Here is an 18,722-nt window from a genome sequence, read left to right on the forward strand (position 1 = left end):
CCTGCCCTGGGGGATGAGACCGGGGGTATAGGATTCATGGCAGCACAACTCATAGGAGCTAAATCTTTTTCTCTTATTTATTTGAGACAAAGTCTCACTGTGCGGTCCATGCTGGCCTCCACCTCCATTTCCTGCCACGGCCTCCCAAGCGCTGGCCTGCACCGCTGCACCTGGCCGCTACGTTAAACCTTGCAGGCGGCCTGTATGTCCACCAGGAGATGAGGGGTGGAGAGGATGGACTTCACACGGGCACTGTTCGGCGTGGTCACCAAAGCTGAGTCACTGGCAGGGTGCACCCTGGGACCAGAGTGTTGAGTGAATTATGCAGACAGGAGCTTTAATGTCACCCCGTTTCTCTTGTATGAGTAACCCAAGTTAGAGGCAGGTGACAGTGAGGTGGGTCTTTGGCAGAAGGGAAGGGCCAGAGAGACAGAGGGAACCACGGGTGTCGGGAGAGCATGGAGACGCGTCCTGAGTCATCGCTGGGTCCTGCATGTGGACTATTATTACGCAAATAAATACTAGGAAGCAGAGCTGCTGTCCATCCCAAAGGCGGGTCTGGAGCCATGGTGGTACCTTGCCGGGATCTGCCCAGGCACCCAGTGTCCTCAGCAAACCACCCAGCAGGATGCCCAGGGGTAGCAGTGAGACCAGCGGTGGGGTGAAAAGGAGTCCGACTCCTGGAGATGACCTTCTGGTGGGCAATGGAGTCTGACCTTTAATGGCCCTGGGAGGAGCATCTCCAAATCCAAAGCCCACAGAGGTCCAGTCTGCATAGCCAGTGACATGGTGGCTAGAGCTGCAGGAGACCCTTGGGGTGCACACCTGGGGCTCACTGTGTGTAGGCGAAGCCACCTGTCCCCTTAGACTGGGCCTCCTGGTCCTGGCTGAGGTGTGGCCTGGACCCACGCAGGCGGATCCAGCTCCGAGAGTGGCTGTGCGGTGGGCCCTGCCTCCTGTCTCCCTCACCACCGCCCGCCTCAGTGAGACTGCTCTGCCCTAAAGGTTCCCCTCAGTCATCTTGACACCTGGCATTGACAACTAGATGGAGACGCTTGGTCCAGCTGGCAGGGATGGCCACCTTTGCTCAGCCTTTGGCCTCAGCTTGGGCTGCTCTCAGCAGCAGACAGCTGCACGGGGTGGCTGAGATTCTACCCTGTGATCAAAGCTGGGAGCTGGCAGTTTAGCCACCCCTGCCAGTGGGTCTTGCCAACCTGACTGTGCTGACTCTGGGGATGGTCCCGGGACAGAACTTTGCAGGGGGTCCTTACCTGGCAGCTCCCTAAGCTGCCGCCATAAAGTGAGCAGCGTCCTCCAGCATGACGTTCCTGCCTGAGAGCCAGCTGACCAAGGACTGAACCTCTGCAACCGTAAGCCATGTCAGCTTCTCACATAAGCTGATGCCAGGCAGGACACAGTGGAGAATGTTCCAGAAAGCTCTGGCTTACCCCAAACCATTAGAGGTAGGTAGAATGGCCTGCAAACTGCTCTAAGTCAATATTTTAGCACATTCGGTTCACAAAGCCTAGTGGCAAATAAATTCAAGTGGGTGAGGGGGAGGCAAGGATTTGAACTCATGAAAAGGTGAGAAGTGCTGAGAATATTGTGGGGATTTTTGTTTTTGTCTTGTGGTGCCAGGAATTGAACTCAAGACCTCACCTAGCCAGGTAGGTACTTATGCCACTGAGCCAAATCCCCTGCCAAGGGACTCGTGTTACTAAGCCAGCACCTCATTGTTCAGGCCAATCTGACTTCCTTAAGGAGAAGAGTATCCAACAAACATGGAATACAGTGATCCCCCAAATTTACCGGGGTTACATTCCTAGAGTCCCTGAAAATTGTGAAAAACCTCAGATTTCAGATATGGTCAGAAAAATGCCTATGAATGTTTATTTTTAGAGTTTAAACCATAAATATGCTATGTTCCCCAGAACTATGTAATTCAACAAAAGATTATCAATAAACACTTACATGGGGCTGGGGATTTAGCTCATCGGCATAAGCGCCTGCCTTGCAAGCAGGCAGTCGTGAGTTCGATCCCGGTACTGATAAAAAGGAAAAAGACAAAAAAAAAAAACAAAAAAAAAAACAAAAAAAAAACTTAGAAGGTGCAGGGTGTCTTGGGGCATCTTAGGGAATCTTAGGGCTTTAGACGAACAAAACCCGGCACTCTTGCGATATCTACCCACAGTACCGCACCCCATAACGATTCGAGAAGCTGGGACATCGGTGGAAAGTGGGTCACAGGGCCGCAGCCAGCCAGCAGCAGAAAGAGCTGCATGACACTCGGACAGGCAATTGCAGCCCTGCTGCCAAAAAGAAAATCACGGAGGATATTTGCAGTTGGGCTTTTTCTTCTTCTTCTTCTTTTTTTTTTTTTTTGAAACTGGGGATCAAACTCATGACCTTGCACTTACCAGGCAAGCACTTAAAGCCACTGAGCTAAATGCCCAGCCTTTTTAAATTTTTATTTATTTTTTTGGTCTTTTTGAGACAGGGTCTCGCTGTGCAGTTCAGGCTGGCCTTGAGCTCACTTTATAGACCAGGCTGGTCTCAAACTCACAACCATCCCCCTGCCTCAGCCTCCTGAGAGCTGGGATTCCAGGGATGCACCACTAGGCCTGGCTTGCGGTTTTTGTAAAATTGTGTGTGTGTGTGTGGGGGGGGTGCAGACAAGGAAAAATCTGTGAATGGCTGAGGCTGGGGACTCTGAACCCCTACTTTAAGGCGTACGCTGTGCTGCTCAAGGCCACTTGATTGTCTGATGGCTGGGTGACTGTTCTCAGGCCTGTTTGCTGCAGGCTCTGAAGTGGTTTTTAATCACGTTGCTGTGGTTTGGATCTAAAATGCCCCGAGTCTCATGGGTGTGGAAGGTGACGGATCAGGGGGCCACACTCTGCAGTGGCTCCACCTGTGGGTAAGTTCACAGCTGACTGCTGGGGCCTGCTTGGAGGTGGTCACTGTGGTCTTATCCTTAGGTCCTCCCTTCTCTGCTTCCTGGCCCCAGGAGGTGAGAATCGACCTCCAGCCGGCCCTTTCCCCTTGCTGTGGAGCAAGCTGACCACGGACTGAGCCAGTGGAAACCATGAACGCACAGAACCCCTCCTGCGTTCACTCTGTGCTGCTGGGTGCTCGGTCCCTGGGGCTGGAAAGCTCTGGAACACAAAATGCAGATAAGAGCGCAGGATAAGCGCTCTCTGACAGCACCGACCAGGACCAGTGTGCCTGCCTGGGTTCTTCAAGGAGGGCTGACTGAGGCTGCTGAGCTCCTGTGGCCTGAGGGACCGAGCCACGTTTGCCCCACACGGCATCTGTGCTGCCCCGCCGTGAGCAGGGCAGCTGTCTGCAGGATGTCACTTTATTCCAAAGGCGTCGGTCGCTGCGGTAGAGGCCACAGTGCTGTTCCCTGCCGTCCCACCCTGCCTGGCTGGGACAGGGCCCTGAAGTCCGGAGACACTGGAGCAGGTGGGGACAGGGATGGCTAAACACGCTTTGGTCCCCCTTTGTCAGGTCCCGGTGTTTTCCTGAACAATGCAAGGAGAAAGATGAAATGACACGTTCAGATGGACAGGAGCGGCTGAGACGGAAGAAAAAACACCATTTTATTTCCCTAGGTCAGCGCAGGCCGGCGGCCTCTGCACCACTTCTGAGACCAAAGGGCGCATTTAGCCTAGTGCGCAGTCACTGGCCACTGCTTTGGGGTTTTAGGCCAGCTGTCACCTGCACTTTGCTTCAGTCTTGGGGATCGCGCCCAGGGCCTGGGCATGCTACCCCCAGCCCAGGGCTCTGCCTGCAGCTTCTCCTTCGGCAGCCACTCGGGGAGCAGACCAAGCGGAAGGCAGATTTGCAGTGTCTACAGAAGTTTCCAGCCTCAGGGGAGAGCAGAGCCTGCAGCTGTAGGTTGTGGGTGCAGCGGCTGCAGGGCCGAGGACTCGGGCAGGGACTGGGCGGACCAGAGAGCAGCGTGCCCATCCTGCCCCTCGGAGTGCAACCCCGGCCATGCGGGGTGCACAGTGCACCCCACGGGTCTGCGAAGGCTCCCCGGAGCAGCCAGGTGCTCTGGACTGGGGGGTGGAGGGGCACTGGAAGTCCACAGCATGGGAGGCCGCGGGGGCTCAGGTGCTGAACATCAGGAAGCCCCCAAACGCAGTGCCCGTGGGGCTCCCCGTGGCCACGGTGCCCTGCGTCAGCTCGAACCACACCCGCTCCCCACGCTGCAGCTCAGCCATGGCAAAGGTGCTGGCCGTGCCCCCGGCCCGCTGCCCCGCGGTGCACACTGCCGTCTGATGGTGGCCCCCGATCACCAGCTGCCCGGTGCCAGGCCCGGGGCCGAATTCCACGCTCACTGCGAACAGGTAGACGCCCCGCGTGGGGGCCCGGAAGTAGCCGTGCTCGGGGAAGTAGCTGCTGCCGGCGTTGAGGGTCGCAGCGTTGAACTTCACCGTCTGGGGGGCGGCTGTCCCTGTCCCGTGGGAGAGGCTGGCGTAGAAGGCCACGGGGGAGCCTGCAAGGCAGAGACGGGCTCAGCCACTCGGCCCCTCAGCTCCATGGTGGAAACTAAGCACTGATACCTTCCTGTCCCCCATTAACACCGGAAATAGGTGACTTTTTTTGGTGTGTATGTGTGTAGGGGGGTGAGGTGGACATAGCCTCACCACGTAGCCCAGGCTGGCCTCAGATTCATGGAGATCCTCCTGCCTCAGCCTCCCGAGTGCTGGGATTCCAGGTGTGTGCACCACTATGCCTGGCTTGCAATCAGTAACCACATGTGTGTGATCAGAGGGCGAGACCTGCTGTCTGGCTGATCACTCACCCAACTCCTTCACGTGGTCCAGGAGGGCCAGGGCTGCCCAAGGCCGCACGGTTTGCACAGGGGCCAGGACAGGAAAGAGACCCCACCCACGGCTTCTTCCTGTGGTCTCCAAAGGCACTGAGCCCCTAGATCACAACTGGGGAGCCTGCAGGCAGGCAGGGGCAGCTCTCGCTCTAGAATGAACCACTGGAGCGGACCTCGGAGCTCTGGATTCAGGGCACTCGTCCGTCCCCCACTTGTGGAAGCACTTTCTCCGGCCTTAGCATAGTAGGCTGACAGGCAGGTGCCGCTCACAGGGCCTTGGCGTGCTACCCCCAGCCCAGGGCTCTGCCTGCAGGCAGAGGGCACCAGGCAGAGGAGTGCCCTGGGGCGGATCAGGAAGGGGCAAGGCTGGCCAAGGTGGCCGGGCAGAGGCCAGGGCTCACTGGACACCCAATGACGGTGACCTCAGCCCTGGCAAGGTCACGTTCCTGGGAGGCTCCAGAGTCCGGTTTGTTCAAAAGCTTTTTCTGTTGGAGCCAATGCAGAGCCGCGCTGACGCTGCAGTTCCCGACCTGCCCAGCAGGTGGCGAGCTCGCCTAGCCGGAGGCGGCCTGGGCTGCAGCGCCCTCTGCCGGCCTCCGCCTCCCTCCACCCTACTGCGTCGGCCTCTCCACCAAGGGACCCGCACCTGCCCAGCGCCCGCAGGCCTCCAGCGGGTGGGAATCTGGGCGTGCCATGGCTTGCAGGGCACAATTCTAGCCCCACAAACCTCCTGCTGGAGTAATGCCCTAAAAGAAAGCACCGCAGCGGTGCCGGGCATGGGGACGGGTGGTGACGCACGCCTGCAATCACAACACCTGGGAGGCTGAGGCAGGAGGATCCCGTGAGTTCAAGGCAAGCCTGGGCTATATAAAAAGAAACGGTCTCAAAGAACTAAAATAAGTAAGTAAATACACGCGTGCAATGGGAATCACAGCTTCACAAGCCACTGGGCGAAGTGTGTAAGTCCCTGGCATACTTCGGGTCTTGTACCACTTATAGGAAGAAAATGAGGGGAAATAGTCAAAGCGGATCCGGCCTCTTGCTGCAAAAGTGTTGGGGGGAGCTGGAGACCCTGACTCGGACCCCAGGTGTTAAGGGACCGGAAGGTGCGGTCCTCGGTCTCCCTGACGCTCTTTCCAGCAAGGAGTGAGCACCCCGTTTTGCAAAGGAAGCAACAGAGCCTAGGTGCCCGAGGGAGGGGCGGCTGGCCACGCCTCCGCGTGCCAGGCTGAGCTGGGCTGCAGGCGGCCACAGCAACAGGACCATCTTTTCCCTGGGTCCTTCCAGCCCCCTTCCCCACGACTCACCTGGCACCCAGAGCCCCGAGCCCGGGGCTCCGTGCTCCAGCTCCGGCGCCGCGTCCGTCCTGTGGGCCGCCGGCTCCTTCTGTCTCCTCCCTTTCCTGCCCAGCGTGGCCTGCAGCTTGCCCAGGTCCAGGCTGACGTTGGCAGCCAGGAGCCCTTGAAAGTTTCCAAAGAGGGCATGGAAGAGCCGCCGCTGCTGCTCCAGGTCCCGCTGGGTGGCGGAGAGCGCGCCCTGGAGACCCTGCAGGGAGCCCTTGAGCCTGGCGGAGCAGGAGGCCTCGCAGCCCGGCCCGGCCTCCCCAGGCCCCGGCGCGCGCTCCAGGGCCTCCACGCGTGCCTCCAGCGCATGCCAGCCGAGCGCCTGGTCCTGCAGCCCGCGGGCCGCGTCCCGCAGCGCCTCGAGGACCTGCCCGTAGCGCAGGGGCAGCGGGCCCAGCGCGCCCTCCGACAGCTCCTCCAGCGCCTCCTCGCCGAAGAGCGCGGCCAGCGCGGCCTCGTGGCGCAGCCCGTCCTGCAGCAGCGCCGCGAAGGAGCCGTGCAGCTGGCGCGCGTCGCGTTGCGCGTCCTCCACGGCCATGCGCAGCGCGCGCACCTCGCTGTCCAGCGCCTGCACGCGGCTCCGCAGCCGCGCCCTCTCCGCCCGTGCGTGCTCGCCCTCGGCCCCAAGCGTGTTCACGGTGCTGAGCGTGGCCTCCACGGTGGCACGCAGGGCCCACAGAGAGGAGTCGTCCCTCGCGGCGTCCTGTGGTCCAGGCTTCTCCTCCGGGGCGTGCGTGGCGTCTGGCTCCGAGGAGAGCTTCGGGCAGCTGCAGTCCTTGGGGTCCCTGGCCTGGGCGCTCTGCAGCTGCTGCAGGGTGGCGTTGAGCTCCTGCAGCCTCCGCTCCAGCTCCTCCTTGATCTCCTCCATGATCAGAGACTTCTCCATGAGGTCCACGCGCAGCTCGCGCAGCCCCGTGTGGTTCACCTGCAGCTCCTCCACCAGCCGCTCCACATTGCTGATCTGGTCGAAGGTCTCGTCGGACTCCGAGTACAGCTCCTTGATCTCGTGCGTATGCTGGACCAGGGTGGCCCTCACGTCGCTGAAGGCCTCCTGCAGCTCCTGCTCCCTGTGGCGGCAGGCCGCGTGCAGCTCGGAGAGGTTTCTCTGCAGCTGGCCCAGCCTGGCCTGCAGGCTCTCGGGCTCAGGCCTCGCAGCTGCCCCAACCTGGCTGCCGTTGGTCCTCGGGTGCTCCTGGGCCTTGAGCAGTCTCTTGACTATCGTGTTCATCTCCGTCTGGACCTCGGCAAGCGCCTGGTGCAGGGCCTGCTGCTGGGCCTCCAGGCGGCCCTCGAGATTGTGCCATAGCTGGTCCACGCGCCGGCCGTGCTCCTGGACCTTGGCCTCGAACTTGGCGCCAAGTTCCTGGAGGTCGAGGCTGGCCACAGAGCTGTCCTGGACACGCCAGAGAGCCTGCCGGTTGGCCTCCAGGTCAAGGGTCAGGTTCTGCACGGCCCGGGAGAGGCTGTGCAGGCTGTCGTTGAAGCCCTTCCAGATGGGGCTGACGTGCTCTTGCAGCAGAGTGTCCACAGGCAGCAGCGGCACCTGCTCTAGGACCCCAGTGGGGGACTCTGCAAGGAGGGCTGTGTGTCCACTAGGGCTGGGGCGCGGGCACCCTCCCTGTGCAGCCCAGGGCTCTGAGGTTCAGGCAGCCCCAAACCAGCTACTCACCCAGCTCTGTCTCGATCGCCTCCACGCTCCCCACTGTTAGATCCCCAGTGGCTGAGGTGGTCCAGGGACCTGGGAGACCATCAGCTGCCTGGTGGACATCATTCTGGAGGTCTCGTGCCAGACCCGCCTCAGGTTCTCTGAGTTCTGCAGGCATCGGATTATGGGGGCCAGAGCAAGAAGAGGCAACTTAGAATCCTTGACCCCAAAAGGGTAAATGCCTGGCAATGGAGCCCCTGTCTCCCTCTGCCTGTTGCAGACATGACTAATAGATCTTGGCACTGTCTTCCCTAGTGTGCTTCCCACTGCCAAGGACTTGACAAAGGGTGTCTCTGGGGCCAACACCATGGCAAGGGACAGTGCAGCATCTGTCCCTGACATGGGGCAAGGAAAAGGCGATGGGCCGAACCCCAGGTTGGCAGGTAGGCCCCAGGGATAGAGCCCCACGAGTCCAGGGACAGGGTCTCCCTGAAGTGGCCCCGAGCATCTCTGATATCCCTGTGCCCTCAGGGAAGCAACGCACCGAGTTCAGAGCCAGCCTGCTGCTCCCACAGCTCCGGGACGGCACCCAGCTCTGCAGGCGCGGGGGTCACTGCGGGGTCTGCAGGAGGACACAGTGGTGTTAGCTCAGGGGCTAACATAGGTCTGCATGACCAAGGGGCCTGAGGCTGAGCAGAGGGCACCCCACCCTACCGTGGTGCTCGCAGTTGGGGCCCCGGAAGCCCGGGCAGCACCTCCAGGCTGGGGCGGGCAGGACCCTCTGCTGCAGCCGGTACACTGGCCTGTGCGCCACACGGTACCTGGGGAGGAGGGGGGCTCAGCGACCCTGGCCCAGCCCAGGTGGGCAGAGGCCCCCGGCACTCAGGGTGAGGGGGATCCAAACCCCACTCACATGACTCTGTCTCTCAGGCAGTTCGGAGCCCTTTCGGAACATGGCTGCTGTGAGTGGACCAGGAACCTTTCCGTTTTGCAGGCAGTAACGAAGGTGACCACCCTGGACGTCTGGTAATGGCACCAGTTACTGGAAAACAAGCCAGAGCAGTGGGCGGTGAGCCAGCACCGGGCGTGGGGATGCTTCCTCGAGGCCCACAGCACCTGCATCTACCTCCACCAGCTGAGAAGAGAGCACTGGGTTACCATCCAGGCCAGGGAGCCAGCAGGCCCAAGCCCAGCCTGACTGAGAGGCCAGGGGACCCCAGGATCACAGGGCGGGGCCCCTGGAAAGTGGCACAGGGGGGCTGGGGCTGCAGAGTCCTGGATGTGGACCCCTCAACCGTAGGCTGCGTAGCTCTGGGAGGTCCCTCCCTCCGGCGGCTGCTCTGCACCCCACCCTGCCCCTGCTGGGGTCCCCACTGGGTGGTGGCTCTGACCCAGCCCATGCCCTGGGACCTGCACAGTGACCCCAGGCAGGCAGGCGGCTGCGGCAGAGCTGTGGGTCTCACTGGGCTCCTACAGCGAGCCCTGAGTCGTTGCCCTTGGCCAGCTGGTGCCGTTCTGGGCTGAGAGGGGGTCAGGCCTGCCCTCTGTTCTGAGCCCCCGACACAGAGCCAACCCCGCATGGGTGATGGTGACCACTGAGGCCCAGAACTGCAGACTGGACCGCGGAGTGACAGCGGAGGCCCGGCCCCTCCCTTCGTGGCCCTGGGGACACTGGGGGGAAAGCAAGGGGTCACAAGGGTAGGGGCAGCGGGGCTCTCAGGGTGGGCTGCCTCCTAACAGCCATCCTGCACTGTGCCCGGGTGCTGGGGTTCCTGCTCTCGCCCTGCCCTGTAGCCTAGTGGCCCCCACGGACCCCAGCAGCAGCCAGACAGGCTCCGGGGGAGTCTGCATCCGGCCGCCTGTGCTCCTGCTTCTGCCTTGTTTTTCTTTCCAGCGCTGGAGGTTGAACCCCGGACCCTCACACTGAGCTACAACCCCCTTTTTTGTTTGTTTTTAAAATTTGAGACAGGGTCTTGCCAAGTCTGTAATCTGCCCAGGCTGTGTTCAAACGCGCGATCCTCTTGCGTCAGCCACCCAGAATCCTGGGATTTCAGGTGCGGCCTCTGTGAGCCCACTGTGCTGCAGGGGTGAGGCTCTGGGAGAGTGCGGGGAGCAGGGTGGAGACCCGGAGGGAAAGGAGAGGGGAAGGCGGGGGGGAAGGGGGGGAGATGGACACCAGAGGGCCTCCAAGTGGGTAAAAGTCAGCGGGCGAGACTTCGGGCAGAAGGGAGCCTTCCAAGCGTGTGCGCTCAGGTTCCCAGGCTGAGGAGAAAATGTCCTGCACCCAAGGCCTGAGAAAGGGAAGCTGTGACAAAAGCTGTGTGTGCATGCGTGTGTGTGCGTGTGTGTATCTGCACGTGCATGTGCACATTCAGGAAGCAAAAGAACTCTTGAGAATTAAAAATCCAGCATTAGACATGAGAAGGAATTTAGATCAAAATGTCCAAGGGTAAAGTAAAGCAAATTTCCCCAGAGAACAAACAAGACGAGGAGTTAAGGAGATGACGAGCCAGGTGTGGTGTGTGCACCTGTGATCTCAGGTGTGGGAGGCCGAGGCCGGAGGATCACCTGAAGTTCAAGACCACGGCTACGTCTTGAGACCTGGTCTCAAAAAGCAAAAAAAAAAAAAAAAAAACAACAAAACAAAACAAAACAAAACAAAAAAAACGTGCGTGCGCACACACACACACACACACACACACACACACAGTTACTAAAATTTTCCAATCCTAAAAATCCAACATCCAAATTACAAGAGTTCTAGAAAGGGAGAACAAAGGGAGGAAATCCTTGATAAAACTGTCAGGTACCAGACCAGAAGTGAGAATGGGAGGGGCGGACCAGGACTCCTGGCAGCCTTCAGGATTGGGGTTCTGGGAAGAAAGCAGGCTGTGCCCCCACACGGAGATGCCCGGAAATGCCCGCGCACGGGTGTGACCTGGGAGCCTCGGCCCCTCCTGGCCTGGGCAGCCTGTGAGTCCCAGGAATCATTCGGGACAGAGACACCGGCTGCGGGGACCCGCCCTCCCTGACCACCGTCCCGGGATGCACGCGGTCCTCGGGTCACCTGCGTCCCTCAGCAGTGCGCCCAGTCTTGGAAAGGCTCTTTAGGCACTGGGCGCAGCCAGGGCGGGTAGGGTAGTGTGGAGGGGGTGCAGAGGGGCTGCAGGGCACTGGTTCCCCTCCCTGGCATCAAAGAAAGGAAACGACACGAGTGTCCAGTCTCAGCACGAGGCCACCCAGAGGTCTCAGCGTGGGCTGCAATGCGGGTCCTCTGGCAGTGTGCGGGTGTGGGGGTCCCCAGGTGCTGGGCCCGGCTCATGGAGGGTCAGGGCCGCCTCCCAGACTAGAGGCCGCCGGGCCACTGTGGCAGAGGCATCGCCAGGAGGACTCGCTGGCCCGCCTGACCGGAGTGGACGGGAGGCTGCAAGCTGAGGTTGAATTAGAGACAAAGACAGGAACCTGCTGAGGAAGAAAACAGGCCAAGTTTTCACTCCTGGTGAACCCCAGTGTAAGCAGGGCAGGTGAGTCATCCACCCTCCAACCCGGGGCTCAGCCCACCTGGGGCGTCAGGGTCCTATGGAGGGGAACTCAAAAGCTGGCTTGGCAATTTGTTGGCACACACCTGTGAGCCCAGCACTCAGGAGGCAGGAGGGTTGCCGTGAGCTCAGGGGGCGCCTGAACCACACAGCGAGACCCTGCCTCAAAAATCCCCCATGTAAGCACATTATTAAATACAAAATAAAAATTGTGGGATTCACCTGGCACGGTGGCGTTCGCCTAACACCCCAGCACTCGGGAGGCTGAGGCAGGAGGTGTCAGCCGGGCTGGGCTCCATAGTGAGAGCCTGTCTCAAAAAAGCAAAAAAATACAATGGGATCCTTGATCAAAAATCCTTACTGCCAGATGGCCCCGCAGGAATGCGCTGGAGTGTGGGCCTCTGACGGGCTTTGCAGAGCCTCAGGCCAGGGCCTGCTGGATGCTGGCCCTGATTTGAGGCCTTCCAAGTCCTCTGGGGCGGCCTCATCTGCCCACTCTGCCAGCGAGGTGCTGACCATATGTAAACCAGCCCGAATGTGTTCCAATCAAATGGTACTAATGAAATCAGGTACCTACCGTGCCATTTGGCCACTGGCTTCTGTTTCCTGACCTGGCCAATGGTTATTGGTAACTAAACAAAATGAAATTTAAAAACAGTAGATGGAGCTGCGCACACCTAATCCTGGACACTCAGGAGGCTGAGGCAGAAGAATCACATGTAAGTTCAAACCCAGGAGGGACAACTCCCGCCTTGAGATCCTGTCTCAACCAGAGGAAGAGAAGGATGAGAAAAAGAAACAGAAGAGCAGAGAAGACAGGCTGGGGATTAGCTCGGTGGTGGGACGCCTCTGGGCTCAACCCTCAGTACTGCAAAAATCAATTATCAGTCAGTCAGTCGATCAACTGGTCATGTCGTGTGGATGCAGAGAGGAGGATGAATGAGAACATCCTGAAAGGCAGCGATAGCCGATAGCCGCTTTCCTCTCTCGGCCCAGATCCGGCAGGGCGAGGTGAGCCCGGGCGATGCCCAGCATACTCAGGGCTCAGAGTTGTGCCCAGCACCACAAAACAAAACAAAACAAAAACAAAAACAACCCAAACCAAAGCAACTGAACAAGCAAAAAGCCCGCACCCCACAGCCAAGCAAGAACCGCCTGGAACGGCTCGGAGAGGGGGACTGGGTGTCCCTGAACCACCCAGGTGGACTGCGCTGATGACCAGCGCTCCACAGGCCGATGGGGACACTCCCGTTGTCATAGTGGGCAAGGGTGCTCTGACAGCTGGGGGCCTGGCCAGCGCTGTCCTCTGGCAGGGCCAGCCGTGGCTGCTCTCATGCACGATGGGGCCCCGGCTCGGGGCGCAGGCGTGCTGCCCCCTTTCCTTCCTGGGCAGCAGCCTTCTCGGAGCCGCCCGCTCCAGTCTGGCTCAGGGCCGCTGCCCTGCCCACGCCCGGGTGCCCCTCCCTGGCTGCTGGCCGAGAAGCCCTGGGAACAGTCTGGACCTTGGCTTGGCTTCCTCCGGCTCCTGGCAGCTGCCACTCAGCCCTGGGCCAGGCGGTGCCTTGGGGAGCCCTGGCCTCCCAGGGTCTGCAGAGGGGCAGGTGAACCCGGGACTGCGTGCGGGTGGGGTGCTCAGCCTCATCCCACCCCGACTCCTGCCTAAACGGGCGGCCAGCTCTGCCATTGCCCTCCAGGCCCTGCCCATTTGTGGAACCTCCAAGAAGCGATTGCCCTGGGGACAGAGGGTGTGGGCAGCAGAGAGCCCAGGGCGGGGCTGGGTGGAGCCCTGAGTGTGTCCATCAGCGCGGCCGAGCCTGAGATGCCCTTGCTGGACCCGGGGCCAGCTGTGGCTTGGTGGTGGTCAGGGACGGGGGTGCCCACAGCACGCAGCTGCAGGTGCCCTAAAGGAGGAGCCTGGCGCAGGGACCCAGGGCAGCCCCCTGCTCCTGCTCCTTTTGGGGAGCCAAGGAGCTTAGCCCTGGGGGTTGCAACCCAGCAAATGTGGGGCCAGGCTCTGGCCCATTAGGGCCACTGGACCGGGCTTGGGCACCATCCCTCTGGCCCCACCCAGCACGGTGCAGCCCGCACAGGCTCTGGTCGAGGACGAAACTGGCCACACCCGTGCTCCATCCCGGGCCGGTGGGAGGGGACGCTGGTTCCTGCAGAGACCTGGAGAGGGCTGCACGGAGGCAGAAGCTGGGCAGGAGGGAGGCGCTGCTCTGTCTGGGGGACCCTGGTGTCACCCCTGGCTGTGGGGTGTGGGCCGCAGTCCCCTCTCCTCCCAGGAACTAGGAAGCAGAGCCCAGTGGCCCCTGCCCTCCAGGCGGCCGGATGCTCCCCGTCCCCCTCCCCTTTGGGGCTGCAGCTTCCGGCGGTGGGAAGGGGACTCCCCCCACCTCCGGAGTCGTGGGGCCCACGGAGTCATAGCCTTCGAGCAGCCCGGGAAGGCCGAGGGTCCCTCTCTGCAGCCCGGAGAAAGGGGGCTCCTCCTCTACCTTGGCCCCGCCCCTCGGTCCCCTCCATACCTTCCACCCTCCTGCTCTGAGCCCAAGCCCAAGATGAGCAGGGAGCCCCCCCAGGTCAGGTCGGGACAGCAAAATGCTCAGGGTCTTGAAATCAGAGCCCAAGGGCTGGACTCTCCACAGAGGGGCACCTGCACCTGTGTCCCCGACCGGAACCCAGGGCGCGGTTCCTTGGGCTGTGTGATCTGGGCCCAGCTTCTCTTTGCCTCAGGCTCCTGCTGTGTCACCAGGACTGCCCGGGAGGTTCCTGCAGACACAGCCAGCCTGGGGTGGCACCTGCTGCTCTGACTTGGAGAGCCCCCACCCTGCGGACCTCTCACCCCGGGTCCTTCTGGCGAGGGGCCCTGGTCCTGCACAGGCAGAATGCAGGGAGCAGTGTGCCCGGCCTTGGGACTGCCCGCTGTCTCCGGAGTGACCATTGGTGCCTGGGTGTCAGGCGGGTCCCTTAGAAGAGGAACTCAACCTCCGGCCAGAGTGGCAGGGACCCCCAGACCCAGGGCTCCCTGCCACTCCCCGTGCCCAGTGCAGGCCTCGAAGACCCCCTGGTGCCTTGGTTTAGCCTCACTGTCACCTCTGCCCAGGGACAGGCCCGGCCCATTCTGCAGACACTGCCACGGCTCTGCCAAGGCCCAGCCTCCTTACCTTCCTCGGGGTCCCCTGGTGCCATCCACAGCCTCAGCTCCCGGGGGACCCAGGGGTCTGGCTCCGTGGGGGTCAGAGAAGCTGCTGCCAGGAGCCTGGGCCCCGACCCCCAGCACCCCCCAGCCCAGGGGCCCCCCGAGGAGGCCGAGCAGCAGAGTTAGGATCATCTCAGTGGCCGGCAGGCAAGGCGGCAGTGACTCGGACCGCCGGTGACGTGGTCTCCAAGTTAAAGCTCAGAAGGAAAAGAAAACACAGCACAACAAAGGCAGGAAGTGGCCTGGTCAGCCCCGCGCCGCGGGTCTCGTCCGGCCCCCACCGTGCCCCAGAGCCCGCCAACCACACACACCGGCCCCGGGCCCCCGACACTGCGGGTGCGGGCAAAAAGGCCAGCCAGCCGCACTGGGGTCCGGGGAAGCACGTGGGCAGCAGGAAGTGGTCGCTGGGTCCCGAGGGAATGCTGCCCACCCCTGAGGCTGCCCGGGAAGTGGAGGTGCATGCTGCTGTCTCAGCACCGCACACTTCGGGGCTGCTCAGGGAGGGCCAGGAGACCCCGGGTCACACAGCAGGCAGGCCATGATGGCCTGCCTGTGGCTGTCCTGCTCCCCGATGGATCAGGATGGAGTCCAGACCTTGGTGGGGGCCTGGCCACAGTCCCCCACCTTATGCTCAGACTGCAGCCAAGCTGGGTGGGAGGAGAGGGGCAGCCCCCAGTGCCTCAGGGGACAGGGCAGGGGGCAGGGGTGACCGGGCCTGTCCCCCACCGTTCCCTGCCTGGAGATGGCTCCCCAGCATCCCCGCCCCCACCCGGGCAGCCTGGGCCGGCGCCAGCAGCCACAACATCAATATTTCATCCGCGTCAGTAAGAGGCAGCGCCCGGCAGCAGGGACCGGGCTGGGCAGCACTTGAGCTCTGGCCAGCTGCAGCGCAGGGTGCATCTCCTCCTCACCTCCGCCATGGATGTCTTCAAGAAGGGCTTCTCCATCGCCAGGGAGGGCGTGGTGGGCGCCGTGGAGAAGACCAAGCAGGGCGTGACAGAGGCAGCCGAGAAGACCAAGGAGGGCGTCATGTATGTGGGTGAGTACCCGGGCGGGCGGGGCCGGGCCTGGGACCCTCGGCCTGACCTCCTTCTACCCTCCCCCGCCAGCCACCAGGGCAGGGGGAGGACCTGGCTGCCAAGCTGGGTCGCAGCCCGAGCGGCTGTGCATCTGGTCACCATCCGTCCACACACAGGGGCACACCCACTCTGCATCCCGGGGTGAGAGCAGCTGCAGGTGGCCCTGCCTCAAGGGATGGGCCAGGCAGGGCTGGGCTGGGTCCAGGGACCCGGCTTGGGGTCCCTCCGCCAGCCCCCAGCAGCCCAGGAGAGGACGCAGCGGAGACCCAGCTGGTGACTCAGCTGTGTCTGCATCTGCTGCAGCTCCCGAGGCCCCGGCCACGCCCAGCCAGGGTCCCAGCCTCCTCTGCCCCCCACCCTGTCCTGTCTCCTTGTCATCCTTCCCTTCCCCGGGATGCAGCAGGAAGCCCCTGTGGACTCCAGCCCCGCTCTGCCCCAGCCCCCTACCCTGGGGATGTGGTCGGGACTGACGCCTCCTTTCCCCTCCAGGAGCCAAGACTAAGGAGAACGTGGTACAAAGCGTAACCTCAGGTGAGAAGACCCAGCACCAGGGGACGGGCAGGGCAGGGCGGGCACCCTGCACAGGTCCTGTCTGTGTGAACCTGGGTCCTGGCAAACCTGGGGCGCCTGGGCCAGGCCTCTCCTTCCCAGTTGGGGACAGAGGGGCTCTGGGACCAAGAAGGGGCAGCAGGGGGGCCGGGGAAGGGAAGGCTGGGGCAGGGTCAGGGCGACGCCTATGTCCTCTCGTCCTCTTGCAGTGGCCGAGAAGACTAAGGAGCAGGCCAATGCCGTGAGCGAGGCCGTGGTCACCAGCGTCAACACGGTGGCCACCAAGACGGTGGAAGAGGCGGAGAACATTGTGGTCACCGCCGGGGTGGTGCGCAAGGTGAGCCTGGGCCCGGGCTGTCCCCGGGCTGGAGGACATCTGGGGCGGCAACACCGCTGCTGGACACGCGGGGGACGGGGAGCGGGGTCCATGTCCACGGCCTCGCGCCCCCTGCAGTGAAGAGTGGAGCTCATTTTATAGACGGGCAAAATGAGGCCACGCCACGCCCGCTCTGAGCCCCCAGCGCTGGGAGAGGCTGCCTGCGTCATTGTGCGCAGGGCTCGCTGGTGACAGCAGCGACAGACTCACCTGGCGGCCTTGTCCAGGGGACCCCTCCCCACCCCCTTCCAGGTGCAGCGGGGGAGCAGCGCCCCCTGGCGGCAGACAGCGGCGAGGCTTCCGACCACACCCTCAGCCCCGCTTTTCTGCGACCCCGCGCGCACGCACGCACGTGTGCACCGTGCAGGCTGTGTGGGCCTCATGCAGGGAGCGTGCACGTATGCACTGTGCGGGGGTGTGTGGCTCGCATGTGCACAGTGAGGGTGCGTGTCATGATGCACTGACAAGTGTGCACGGGTGTGCGGCCCATCAGCTGGTGCGGGGCCCGAGGAGATGCCCGCGGCGTGAGCTGTCCAGGCGCCTAGCTCTTCACGCTTGTTAAGTCATTTAATTGGCGCAGATGTCCGTGAGGCTGCTGAGGGATCCTAGTGCGTCCACGCGGGCGTGGCGCCCCGGCCTGGCTCGGAGCACCAGGCCCTGCACCTGCAGGTCCCCTCTCTGGGAAGGGTTTGGTTCTGCCCTTTTGGGGGCTGCACAGACCTCTGCTTTCAGAGCCCCCAAAAACGAGTCCTGGAGTTGAAGGGAGTCCTCGCTGGGCAATGTGTCCCTGGGGAGTGGCGTCACCCCTCTGTGTGCCTGCTTGTGTCTCACTGGGCTGTGGGGTGCAGTGGGGAAGGGGTCCCCTGGAATTGGCTCTTCTAGGCTCACAATGAGTACCCATCACCATCTGTGTGTGCTCAGGAGCCCAGATGCCAGGGGACAGGCCCTAGGACAGGTGCCAGGCAGCTCTGCCCTGATCCTGCAGAGCGGACAGGTGCTCAGAGCTGCCCTGGCGGACACTGTCCTGTGACAGCCAGCCCAGGGATCGAGTCCATGCCTGGGGTTTCTCACTCTGGATGGGGCTGTCAGGCCTTCACCCCGAGGCCTGGTGCACCTGGCCAGCTCTGCCCCAGGGACAGGATGGTCCCAGGGTAGCACAGCAGTCAGTGCCAAGGCCAGAGATGGGGCCCATTGCTGGCTTGGCCCTGAGCCTCCGCCCAGGCAGGGGGTTGTCGGGGACAGAGGGTACTGGAGCAAGCTGGACCTGATGCCAGCCTGCCCTGTTGCACCTCAGGGCTGTGTGGACAGCAGGTCACAGCCCTGCTCCTGGTTACACACAAGGGAGATTTGCAGACCTCTGCCGTCCCAGCCCAGCCCTCATCCTGGGTATCTGTATCAGGGATCCAAGCAGGGGTACCTAGGACCGGGGGTCAGTTTAGGGGGAAAGGAGTCCTAGGCACCCCGGAAGGGCCCTCTCTGTGCCTTCACTGAGCCCTCAGGCCCCCGCTGTGCTGCCCGCAGGAGGATTTGGAGCACCCGGCCCCTGCCCAGGAGGAGCCAGCAGCTGCAGAGGAAGGCGCGGCCCAGGAGGTAGGAGCTGCCCGGGCACACCAGGGTCTCCCAGGCTGGGGCCCAGGGGCCCAGGGCCTTTAGGGAGCCTCTGACCCTGCTCCTCCCACGGGGGCCTCCATGAGGGACCTGGAGGGACCTGGCGTGGGAGGCACAAAGCCTAGTATCAGGGTCCCTGTCTGTGTCAGGCCTAGAGTGGGGGCGATTAGACGGCTGCTGTGGACCCCGGAGGCCCGGGGGCGCCCCTCTGCCTTGGACCCTGGCTCCTGCATCTCAAAGGGCACTCCACGCTCCCCACCGGCACCATTAGCCACCGTGGGCCACCTTGGCTGCCATCAGCCTGCCTCCTGCCCTCCATGAGCTGCTGCGTCACCGCCCGCCCTCAGCCGGTTTCCTCTGCTCTTTCTCGCCTGAAGGTCGAACACTGCTGTGAAATCTTTTTCATTTTTTAAACGATTCCAAATAAACCTCGAGCCTCAGCCCAGCCCTGCCTCCTCGCTCTGCTGCGTCATCCTCCGTGAAGTACGATCCCCAAGGACGGGGATCCTACAGGGACACACTGTGTGCTTCCGTGCCCAGGGACCCC

The 18,722-nt window shown here is 62.3% G+C and overlaps 2 protein-coding genes across 4 annotated transcripts; one reads left to right on the forward strand and one right to left on the reverse strand.

Moving 5' to 3' along the window:
• Positions 1-3,578: 3,578 nt before the first annotated feature.
• Positions 3,579-14,841, reverse strand: Mmrn2 (multimerin 2). Of its 3 annotated transcripts, none has more exons than XM_063233737.1 (7): positions 14,529-14,841; positions 8,739-8,867; positions 8,540-8,646; positions 8,370-8,447; positions 7,850-7,993; positions 6,145-7,749; positions 3,579-4,504 (listed from the first exon to the last, which is right to left on the reverse strand). In XM_063233737.1, exons 1-7 carry the CDS (start codon positions 14,693-14,695, stop codon positions 4,116-4,118), a joined length of 2,619 nt encoding a protein of 872 aa, XP_063089807.1. In that variant the 5' UTR covers positions 14,696-14,841; the 3' UTR covers positions 3,579-4,115. The 3 variants fall into 3 exon arrangements, with proteins under 3 accessions (XP_063089807.1, XP_063089809.1, XP_063089808.1); XM_063233739.1 differs by lacking the exon at positions 14,529-14,841 and adding an exon at positions 11,942-13,961; XM_063233738.1 differs by lacking the exon at positions 14,529-14,841 and adding an exon at positions 11,587-11,903.
• A 485-nt stretch (positions 14,842-15,326) lies between these two features.
• Sncg (synuclein gamma) lies at positions 15,327-18,620 on the forward strand. Its single transcript, XM_003466140.5, has 5 exons — positions 15,327-15,602; positions 16,132-16,173; positions 16,401-16,528; positions 18,089-18,157; positions 18,325-18,620. Exons 1-5 carry the CDS (start codon positions 15,482-15,484, stop codon positions 18,328-18,330), a joined length of 366 nt encoding a protein of 121 aa, XP_003466188.2. The 5' UTR covers positions 15,327-15,481; the 3' UTR covers positions 18,331-18,620.
• The last annotated feature ends 102 nt before the right edge of the window (positions 18,621-18,722 follow it).

This window comes from Cavia porcellus, unplaced genomic scaffold (assembly GCF_034190915.1).
Source record: "Cavia porcellus strain 051 isolate PalLab524CR breed Dunkin Hartley unplaced genomic scaffold, mCavPor4.1 scaffold_23, whole genome shotgun sequence".
NCBI lineage: Eukaryota > Metazoa > Chordata > Mammalia > Rodentia > Caviidae > Cavia > Cavia porcellus.

What these genes read in the sequence shown, in the direction of transcription:
- Mmrn2 (XM_063233737.1), bottom strand. Translation starts at nt 14,695, where the DNA reads ATGATCCTAACTCTGCTGCTCGGCCTCCTCGGGGGGCCCCTGGGCTGG. An exon ending in GCAGGCTGGCTCTGAACTCG is followed by an intron (nt 7,994 to 8,369) that starts GTGCGTTGCTTC and finishes CGATGCCTGCAG; the next exon opens with AACTCAGAGAACCTGAGGCG. An exon ending in GGCGATCGAGACAGAGCTGG is followed by an intron (nt 7,750 to 7,849) that starts GTGAGTAGCTGG and finishes CCCTCCTTGCAG; the next exon opens with AGTCCCCCACTGGGGTCCTA.
- Sncg (XM_003466140.5), top strand. Translation starts at nt 15,482, where the DNA reads ATGGATGTCTTCAAGAAGGGCTTCTCCATCGCCAGGGAGGGCGTGGTG. An exon ending in GGAGGGCGTCATGTATGTGG is followed by an intron (nt 15,603 to 16,131) that starts GTGAGTACCCGG and finishes TTTCCCCTCCAG; the next exon opens with GAGCCAAGACTAAGGAGAAC. An exon ending in CCGCCGGGGTGGTGCGCAAG is followed by an intron (nt 16,529 to 18,088) that starts GTGAGCCTGGGC and finishes TGCTGCCCGCAG; the next exon opens with GAGGATTTGGAGCACCCGGC.